At 40.2% G+C, this 10,213-nt stretch overlaps 1 protein-coding gene across 1 annotated transcript in view; it reads right to left on the bottom strand.

Moving 5' to 3' along the window:
- Window positions 1–10,213, bottom strand: part of GLG1 (golgi glycoprotein 1) — a 77,452-nt gene continuing 67,239 nt past the window's right edge. The window contains exons 14-26 of the mRNA XM_058845663.1: window positions 9,481–9,543; window positions 8,704–8,817; window positions 8,217–8,305; window positions 7,237–7,354; window positions 6,147–6,239; window positions 5,472–5,609; window positions 4,072–4,195; window positions 3,584–3,726; window positions 3,266–3,367; window positions 2,521–2,628; window positions 1,785–1,905; window positions 775–881; window positions 1–297 (exon numbers count right to left, since the gene is read on the bottom strand). Of these exons, the coding sequence (XP_058701646.1) occupies window positions 130–297; window positions 775–881; window positions 1,785–1,905; window positions 2,521–2,628; window positions 3,266–3,367; window positions 3,584–3,726; window positions 4,072–4,195; window positions 5,472–5,609; window positions 6,147–6,239; window positions 7,237–7,354; window positions 8,217–8,305; window positions 8,704–8,817; window positions 9,481–9,543 (1,488 nt within the window). The 3' untranslated portion in view covers window positions 1–129. The remainder of the gene's footprint in view (window positions 298–774; window positions 882–1,784; window positions 1,906–2,520; window positions 2,629–3,265; window positions 3,368–3,583; window positions 3,727–4,071; window positions 4,196–5,471; window positions 5,610–6,146; window positions 6,240–7,236; window positions 7,355–8,216; window positions 8,306–8,703; window positions 8,818–9,480; window positions 9,544–10,213) is intronic.

Raw genomic sequence — 10,213 nt, 5'->3', positions numbered from 1 at the left:
TTTTCTAATTTTTTTTTTTTTTTTAATTTTTTTTTCTCCTCTCACAAGAGGGGGTGGGTAGACTATACAGAGGAGGGCTGTACAAAACTGGGCACTGGGCAGGCATTTCTTCAGCAGGCAATCCAGGCTCTACCTGTCCTTGAGCTCTCTTGTCACCCGCTTGGTGATGCGTCCACACATCAGGCCGATGAGGAAGAGTACACAGATGCCAACCGTGATCACAGACAGGATGTAATTTTTGGAAGGAGAGGTCATAACTTGCATGGCAAGGTCAGAAAAGCCTTCTGCTGGGGCAACCTAGAGGTGAGAAGGGAATAAATGAGCCAAGCTGTGCTTTCCATGCAACCCTCAGCCACAACATTTACCAGCTTTAGTGTCAGGTACTGCTATTGCCTCCTGTCGTTGTCAGACTTGTCCTGAACCAGAAAAAAAGCAGGCCTGCAGTGAGTCACCTGAAGGAACTGCTGTTCAGGAGGCATCTTTATAACAGGAAGTTTTCCTTCCCCTATTTCATTGCCCCGCACGTTCTCTGCAGGAGATTAAGCCCTGTGTGCACAAAAGATAGTTTAATTCTGCATTGTTAGGGACGCATCTGAGACACAGAGATAATAGGATGTAACCTCCAAGACAACCTGATTTCAGTTTTTCTGCACCAAATTCAAAATACTAAACTTCATTCAGAAACAAGAATTTCATTACAGCTGAAGTTTTTCATAAATACCCTGCAACAGAGAGATCAAAGGTATGAAAAATGGAAATAGTTTATATATTCACCTTTGCAGCATAGCTCCACATTTCAATACGATCATTAAGGCGTTTCTTGCATTCAGGCTGCAACCTCACACGCTTATCTTCCAGAGCTTCCATTAAGCATGACATTTCTGTAATGTGCAGAAGATGGGTGTTACAAAACAGAAACAGTGGCTTTGATAACAGTGCAGAGAGGGGCTCTTCCATTCTCATGAAGGCTTATGGTTACAAGGCTTTCTAAACAGACCTGGCAGACTACCCCTGAGGCTAGCAATTTAACCAAAATTCATGATCAGTACTGCATTTGGAGATGCAAGGAATTTTGACTTCCAAAAAGAAACTACAGTACGTATCCAATATATAATTCACATGGTTTACATGAGATTTTATGTAATCTTATAAATCTGCACTTTCAATGATCTGTACCCCCTGAACTCCATGCCACCAGCCTTTAGAGAAAGCTAAGATCAAATTCACTTCAGAAAACACAGTCTTATCTCCTTAGGCTTGTTAGGAGTTTCTTCTGAACAATATATTTTGAAAGGTTTAACTTCCTGACTTTTCACACAGTCCTGTGAAAAGGAAATGGGATCACAGTGTTCTGATGCCAACAGAGGGACTTGGCCAACTAACTCATAAGCTTGTTTAAATGCTCATATAAGACACAGACATAAAATTTTGTATTTTTTATTCATGCTACCATACTTGACTAATCCCTAATTAGATGCTTCCTGCTTTGCAGTGAAGAGTTATTTAGCTTGTAGCAAAAAGGCCACAGACTTAGCTAAACCAACCCCAGACTTTTAATGCACAACTGTCAATTTAAGCACTTACAGGCAGAGCCCTCTCTAAGCTACAGACTTGGACACAAGGAAAGACTTCTTGACACCCATTCATCTACCACTTCTGCTGTTCCATCCTGCTGCCTACAAATGACTGGTGGAAATATCTTGTACGTAAGATTACACTGGTAAGAAATGCAGGGTAAGTATCCCGAGACTGAGAGGTTACACAAGTACAGCACAGGCACTTACGGCGTCCTCTCCCTGGTGGAATGGCAGCACAGTGGTGTTTGATGTCTAGGGCACAGGCTGTGTGGAGCACTGGGTCAACAAATATATCTGCTTTGCTTTCCTTCAGCATGTTGAGCACTTCCTGCAGAGGAGGAAATTGCATCTCAGAAAAAGGAGACAAAATGCATGCTGATCAATGTCTCTGAAAGGAGTATCATCTTTTCAAATCCAGGATCATGAGAAAATCCACCACTGTCCTTCAATAAGGACATATATAGATAAAGACATAATATGAATGCTGGTTTAGGCTTAATTAAGTGTCCTGGTTTGTAACATTCCTTAAAATATTAATCTAAAAGACAAAGTCAGTATGCCAGGACTACTTCAGTTAGAACTGAAATGAGGTGCCATAGCCATGGCACAATTCATACAGCCCTCAAGCACACAGTCTGGGCCTAGGAAAGCCTGCAATGGAGACAGCATCAAGAAACAGGTTAGTAATAAGAACCTTTGGCAACCTTTCATAATCAAGAAAGGATTCAAGTCTGGAATTGCAAAGGAGGAACTTTCAACACAATTTTCACTGGCAAACTGAAATGGAATTGAATCACTGCAGGCCAGAACTGAGATGTGTAGGGAAATTTCAGCATTCTGTCCTCATACTAGCTAGAAGATGACCTAGGCTGTGATCTGGAAAAATCACAGACTTCTGCAGGGATAGGAGCTTTTTAGAGCACATCCAATTTATTTTCTTTACCTTCTTGCACATCTCAGTTTTTATTTTCAGAAGATTCACTTTCAGACATTCTTCCACCTGCCCAGTCTGCTCCTGAGCTGCTGCTTCTTCTGCACATAAGCTGGAAATCTATTTTGAAAGAGGTGTTTTAACATAAGTAGTTCACAACAATGATTCTGCCTTTTAGCACATTTATATCTCAATATGTTAGTTCATCGCAGGGTGCAGCTAAAGAATACATGATGAGATTCCTTCCCCCCAAAATCCCCAAAGCCAAATGCAGCCTGGCTCATGCAATATGCATAACCCTTTGAAACCCAGCAGCAAGAAGTCAATATCTGTGTACTGAGGAGGAGGGCAGGGAAGAAAACAGCAGGGAAAGAATATGAAAGTATGAAATAAGTAACCCTTGAAGATGACCAACTCTGTTACCCAAAGTGAAAACTAAAAAAGCCTGATGGTATTCCAGTTCAGGTTGATAAGACCAGAGAACTGACTTTTTTGTGACAGCAGGAAAGAAGTCCATAGTCACAAATACTGATGAGATCCCAGATGAAAAAATTAACTTCATATTAGCACTGCACAGCAAACTGCAATTCTTGTGCACTAGACAAGAGTCACAAGCAGAGAATCTGACTACCTAGAAGCAGCTCAAAGGAATTTTTCTGTTTTACTTATTAGGAAAGCATGTTTTGAGAAACAAAAGTGTGTTACATGAAAAGGGAGCTTTCATCCTGAAAAAGTAGCTATGGAGTTACTCTCCTACCTCATCAGAACAGTGCATCTGAAGCTGGGGATCCAGCCGATAATCAAGGGCTGATTCCTGGATTATCACTCGAATTTGGTCCTCACAGTCTGGAGAGAGACGCTATTTGGGGGAGAAAGTCATTAACTCACTCAATGATCTTTGGAAATCAACCACGCTGTACATTAACCTGTATTCTATAATATTTCTATAGGAACATAAAAGCCTCTTCATACACACGCTGAACACACCACAAGCCCAAATTTGATTTGTTATTCAATGACTGTTGATCAGCACAGTCTACACATTTTCTCATTTGCAGGCACCAGTTCTACTCACCTGGTCTGCATATTTCAACTTCAGGCATGAGATGACTTGTCCTTCCAACTCTGTATCATCCTTGGCCCTATTCAGGATATTTTGGCAGAATTTTGGTATGTCTGCTTTACACGCCTTCCTGAGCACAGGGTTTAAACGGTAATCTAACCAGGAGAGATGACAGAACTTCATTAGAGTACACATCTCTTCAGATTACAGAGCATAACACTCTGAAAGAGATAGGATAGAAATTCCCTGGATGACATTATACCATCAAGGAACATAATTTTTTGGAAAAATAGTATTTTTTCATAATAGAATTTCAAATTGTGAGGTAAGAGCTTCAGGAATAAGGGAGATTCAACAACACATGCTGACCCTCAAGAACTTGACTAAGGTTAGTGCATACATAGAAAACAACAAAGGAGAATAAAACAAAACTGATACTCTTCCAGCCATGCAGAACACCTCAGGCAAGCAAGTTCTGGTTTTATTTCAGAAGAAGATACCTGTGTTCTGTGTAATCTGGCGCTTTGTAATCATCTGCTTGCATTTAGGATCCATCACTTCACTGTTCTTGTTTTGTTTCAAACACTGCAACATGTTTTTTGAATCCGCCTCTGGACAAAACCGCTACAAAAAAATCCCCCAAAACCCAACAAGTTGCATCACTTAAAGCACTTGAAAAAACAAACCCAAACCCAACAAGCAGCTTCCAATTCATGGAAGGGAATCATCACCTGTCCAACAGAGAGGTATAGAGCCACACTGCCTAGCCCCAACATACCAGTGCTACTCCCTGAATTGACTATGGCCATTAATGTGCCTGCTTATGCACCGAAATGTACAGTACTGACTGGCCTTATCAAGAGCAAATTGCCTTTATTTTCTATTCTTAAGAAACACCGCACTTGGAAAGAAATACCCACCAAATTAGGTCTCATTCTCAACTACTTTTGTTTCCATTTATTTTATAAATTAAAGAAACAATCTTTTAAGACTATACACATACTGCTTTTCTGTGTAAATGCTGCTTGGACAAAGCAACAGTAAAGACTTCATCAGTATCACTCAGAGCAAACTAAGACCACATACAAGGAGATAGCAGAGAGAAGCTCATTGACAGTAATTAGCTCATCCCACCTTGAATCAGACAGTCAAAAGTGAACCAGCTTACCCAAAATTCAGATAAGGTACTAATTTATTTTGTTAGAAACTAATTCCATGGGTGTAAGATAAGGCTTTTGCATCTTCAAATCCTCACTATTTTGATGAGATCACAGGTCTCTTTTTAAAACCCTGTGTCTGGAGAGCAAATAACTCTCAAGATGTTCTTCATCAGCCAAAATATGAAGGCAGGGCACCGCATACAGACCACACACACTAGTGTTTCAGGGCTTGGAATTCTGGCTGCTCTGAAAGAGTGTCTTATATGAACATTCACTGCTGCTTTCTACATGGTACCACTTGCGTAATTCTAAGTTATCCATGATTTTGCCTGCTTTAGCAGTTTGATAAAAGTCTGCGTGCACCAGGTCAGCAGTGACCTGAACATTTTACTCTTCTCTGTACTCCTAACTTCTTCATCCTTGCTAAAAGCCAATCCAAATCCAAACTGACTGGATGAGAACTGTATTAGGAGCCTCAGCACAGATTCCCTCCTCAATTCTGCTGGCAAGTTAGGAAGACAAATTTATTAGTGCACACGCTTTGATTAGGAAGTTGAAAGAGAAAAGCCCTGAAGAAACCTCAGCCTGATTGAGAGTTAAGAAACAGATTACTTTGCAAAAAAGCAATCATACTTCTGAAAAAGCACAGCAATGCTGTAACAAGCCTCTATGGGAAGCTCAAAGCTGATTGAGCTCTTTTATCCCAACCTCACCCTCTGAAATGAGCACACGACCATTACCTTGATCATCTGCTTGCAGACTCTCATGAGAGTGTAGTCCAGTTCTGGGTCCATCATCTCTGTCTCCTGCAGTTTAAACACCTTCTGGTGGCACCGTGTACTCAATTGCTTCTTGATTTCTTTCAGGCATTCAATAATCTACAACACAATATTGCAGGCATAATGGACACACTGTTGATATGATTCTGTCATACACAGCCATATGTTTCCCTAATTATCACCTTCATCTCATTTGGGCAGTTAAGTTCCCAATGCCTAGATTTTATCGAAGTCATTACCAATGCTTATTTCCAGGACTTGCTTTAAGCTCATCTTTTCTCACAAAGATTTAAGAAGACGAAGAGGGTCTCTTGGACTTATTCCAGAACCACAAATCTCATCCTGCAGACATTATGCCAATGAAATCTTTAGCAACATTTGCAGTAACCAGCTGCTAACAGCTTAAAACCAGCATAAACTGAAGAATAAAGAGCTCACAGCATTGCATTCACCCAGTATTAATGCTTGTGTGCCAGTGGAAAAGAAAGAAATTAACATTCCAAAGTACTACCAAAATATTTGAGTGATATCAAAATGAAAATCTCAAGCTGCACTTACACAGGCAAAAGTGTTCTTCAAAAGTTTCCTGAAATGAAAGTACAAATTAAATTGTAAATTATTAATAAATTCCATTACCTGAGCATTGCCATAGGGCACGTTCTGGCAGTAATTCTTGATGTCACTTTTACAAGCCTCATACAGTTCTGGTTCAAGCCTGATATCCTCAGTCTGCAGGAAAAATTACAATATGAGCCTTAAAGTAGGACTCAAGATTATTTTACTTTTTTAACCTCTTAACTGAAGACCTCTACTCACAAAAAGCAAGCAACCCTCACAACAGGTATTCAGTTTCTTTGAATATAAGGATCTTGGGTATGAAAAGCGGTGTTAGTAGGAAATCAGCTTTGAAATTCTCTGCAGTGATCTGTCAGATTTTTAGATTGAAGAAAGAATTTAAATCAAATTATAGAGCTAGCAAGTTGTTTCCACTGCTTCTCCTAAAAGGGCATCATCACACCTGTCCAAGACAACTAAATTCTTTCCACATGAAAGCTAAAGGATGCATTAACAGCCACCCATCTAGCAGGTGACCTGGAGGATGTGAATGAAGTTTCATGGTTTTGGTAATGCCAAACATCTGCATTTTTCCATACAAAGGCAAGAGTGCTGCCTCTTCCGATATGGACCTACTTAAGGTGAAGCTTTGACACTTAAACAGTATCTACAGGACAAAGACCTTAAGAGTTTATTACTGCAAGCACTGCAGCAGGAAGTTGAGAGGCAGCTTTGCCTACCAGAACAAACACTAGTTCTATTTATCCATTGAGCAACTTGGAGCAGCTGGAGTTGAGTTGCTTCATCTGTGCTTGTTTCCTCAGTCTGTAAAATGAAGCTTTTGTTCTCTCCTAGAAGATGTTAAGGGCATCAGAATGTGTAGCACGTTGCTGTCTAACACTAAACATAATCACTTCTAGCTGAAATTCCAATAACCATTTAGCCTGCCTTAGCCTCTGTGAGACTATATTTAAGGCGTTAAAGCAGACAATCAGTACTTTCATCGTGAAGGGCAATTGAGCCTTATATTGTAAGAAAAGTGGAAAAATAAATAAGATGCATCTTGCAAATGAGCTTCCTTTTTTCCCCCCAAAGGTGGACAAACCAGGAAGCTTTAACTGAAGGACCTCACTAAAAGAGTGGGGAGGACAAGAGTTTCAGGCATGTTTACCATCTCTAGCTCCTCAACACGCAGCTGTTTGCGGCACTTCAGAGAGACCCTGTGCTCCTTGGCATCCTGCAAAGTATCATTGCGCACAGTTGTGCTCAGACAGATCACTACATCCACCCTGCAGAAAAGAACACATCTTTTTATTCATACACCCTTCACTAAGGCCAGCCAAGGTTGATATTGGATTACCACCCCAGAGAAACTGACTCGAATAATCCAAACACAGTATAAAGTTCTTGTGCGTCTGTGCTAATTTCTGGGTATAGTTCTATGTAGAGTAACTGGATCAAAATTAGAACTTAAACTGGAGTTTAGATCAGCAAACAGGAAGACATTCAAAATCCCACCAGCCCCTCTGCTCAGCAAGACTTCTGCTCTTAAGTCATGTCAGCACTTCAGAAAAGCTTTGCTTCATCTCAGAAACAGATGAAGGTGAATACCTACATAACACTGCAAGTAATCCTTTTACACTATGGGAAGGGCATTTACCTCATAAAATGCAAATAGTCTTGCTATCCATAAACAGGACTGACCTTGTGTGTAATTTAGCTTTACACTATTGCAGTAGGACATTAAAAAAAAATCCCTTAGACTGCAGTGAATAAACCAGATAAAACAAGTGGGATGTTTTCCCTTCCCAGATCAGCACCTAGAACAACAGCAGCCTGCCTCTTAGAAGACAACGAATCTAGCAAGGATATAAGACATCCTGGGACACGCAATCCACTAATTGTAATAATTAGCTAATTTCACAGCATATAAAATAAGAAGGACAGGCTTCTATCCAGGAGTAAAGCAGAAGTAATTTTAAGAGGCAGGCCTCTACCTTAATCTTCTACAAAACACAGTCAACTAAGGGAACACATACAAACCAATTAGCCTTTAAAGGAAGTCCAGTGTTTCTGTCCTATCATGACGTATCCTGCCACTTAATTACACATTTACACAATTAGATTGCTCTTTGATCAGGCACTACATACTTTTTTTTGATGTTGGGGCACAGTTTCAGCACATCCTCCTTGCAAGCCATTTTAAACTTGTACGAGAACCTAAAATCTTTCATTTGAACCTGCAAGAGAAAAATGGCGAGAAAAACAATTCTGGTCATCTGGAGTTAACAAAAAAGAAGCAAAGCGCTGGCCAAAAGAACACTTTTTGAATCACACAATTAGCACATACTTTTGTTCAAACATATTAATGTGGAAGTAAGGGGAATGCTGCAATGCTGAAGAAGTTGGGACCTGTCTACCAAATGCCAGGGAGGAAGGAAGGGCTGAAAAGAAATCATGTCCAGAAATGACCATTTATGACCAGGCATGCAAATACAACTGCCTGAATTCACAAGAGCTCTTTAAATACAGTGGAAAATCTATTTCAAAGGAGCGTTTTCATAATTAGCTAATTCCCAGCAACCCCCTGAAAAAACAGAACAGGCTTCCACTGATAGCAGAGAAAAGCATTGCTCACCAGCTGGAAATGAGTAACACCGATTGCACATTTTTCATTCATTTCCTTCTGGTGTTTGTTCTGTATTAGACACTCCATCAGGTCCCCAGAATCAATCTGGTTATCTGCAACCTCCTGAAGAAGAGATGAAAGGCATGAAAATTAAATACTTTTACAAGTCATGGGTTTTATGCTGTTTTGGCCCACTGTGACTAGGAAATATGGAACTTACAGTCCCACTCTCCATGGGGAGCTCACTATTAACTGACCACCCTCGAGTTGCACCACACAACTCCAGTACACAACTATGCTTATACAGTTAAGAACCATCTCAGAAACACACGCACTTTAGAGTCAGGAGAACACACTGCAAAGACACAGTGCTTACATGACATTATAATTAGGTGCCTTCACTGCTCCTTAACTACTCAGCCCTACACCAGTGAAGATATTTCAGCAGTGCTGAGAAACTGCACAGAGTAGAGTGGTTAGACACACTGCCTGCATGTAAAGGAGAAGGAAAAAAGTCTAGTATTTAACTCACTGTAGAGTGACTTTTGCCAATTACAGAGCAAATTTCATCTTCAAACTAGCTTTTATGCTAGGACTTTGACAACAGCAGAAACACCAGGTGGAGCTAAGAATTTTTATTTCAGGGTGATTTTTTAATTAAAGACTTTTGGAAATGATTACCTCTGATTTTACTTTTGAAGTGTACCAGGAACTAATACTAAAACACTCTAACATTTCCCACTGAGTTTTTCCTCAAAGATATTCACGCTATTACAGAGTACTCACATGACAGAATGTCTGGATAATGGGCTCACATGCTCTCATCAGCAAGGCTTCAATTTGAATGTCCTGCAGAAAATACACAGTTTTTCATTTTCACAGTGAATGCACAAGAGAAAAATATTCTGGAAAAAAACTGTGATAACTACTCAAACTCAACCCAGTTTACAGGGTTTTGAAAAATACAATCCAAACAGCTTTGCCCTTTAGCTCTGGAAATCCCAGGATTCACTCTTGCCACCATGGCAAATGCAAGACAAGCCCTCCAGCTTAAGGGAAGAGCCTGGTCTCCAAAGAAACTCCTGGCTTGGATAACTCAGTCATTCTCCTCCAAACTGGCTGCTAGAGCATTAGAAATCACCTTACGCCTAAGCAGGAGCTGAAGATTTGGCACAGTTCTGAGAAAACCAAGTTTTTAACTGCTGGAAGGAAAATTTCCCTAGGGCACAGTGTAAATTTGAAAAGATGTGGGGAACAGTCTGGGTCTCAACAGTCAAATATGCAGCTTCATAAAAGAAGTAAAGCTGCCAACATCACTAGAAATCTCTACTGATGTACCTGGTGTTATTGCTTGCAAAATTTTTGTGACTGAGAGAGAAGCTGCAATACAGTACTCAAAACTACTTGCAAGCAAGACCAAAATCTCAAATCCCATCACATATCTTGACTTGTGTTCAAGTTAACTGGGTTCCTGTGCAAATTTTAGTTTTAGTACTGTAATTGATCTTTAAAGCAGGAG

Source organism: Poecile atricapillus, chromosome 10 (assembly GCF_030490865.1).
Source record: "Poecile atricapillus isolate bPoeAtr1 chromosome 10, bPoeAtr1.hap1, whole genome shotgun sequence".
NCBI classification, from domain to species: Eukaryota; Metazoa; Chordata; class Aves; order Passeriformes; family Paridae; genus Poecile; species Poecile atricapillus.
Note: the sequence above shows the minus strand (reverse complement) of the source record. Positions and strands in the feature narration are given on the sequence as shown.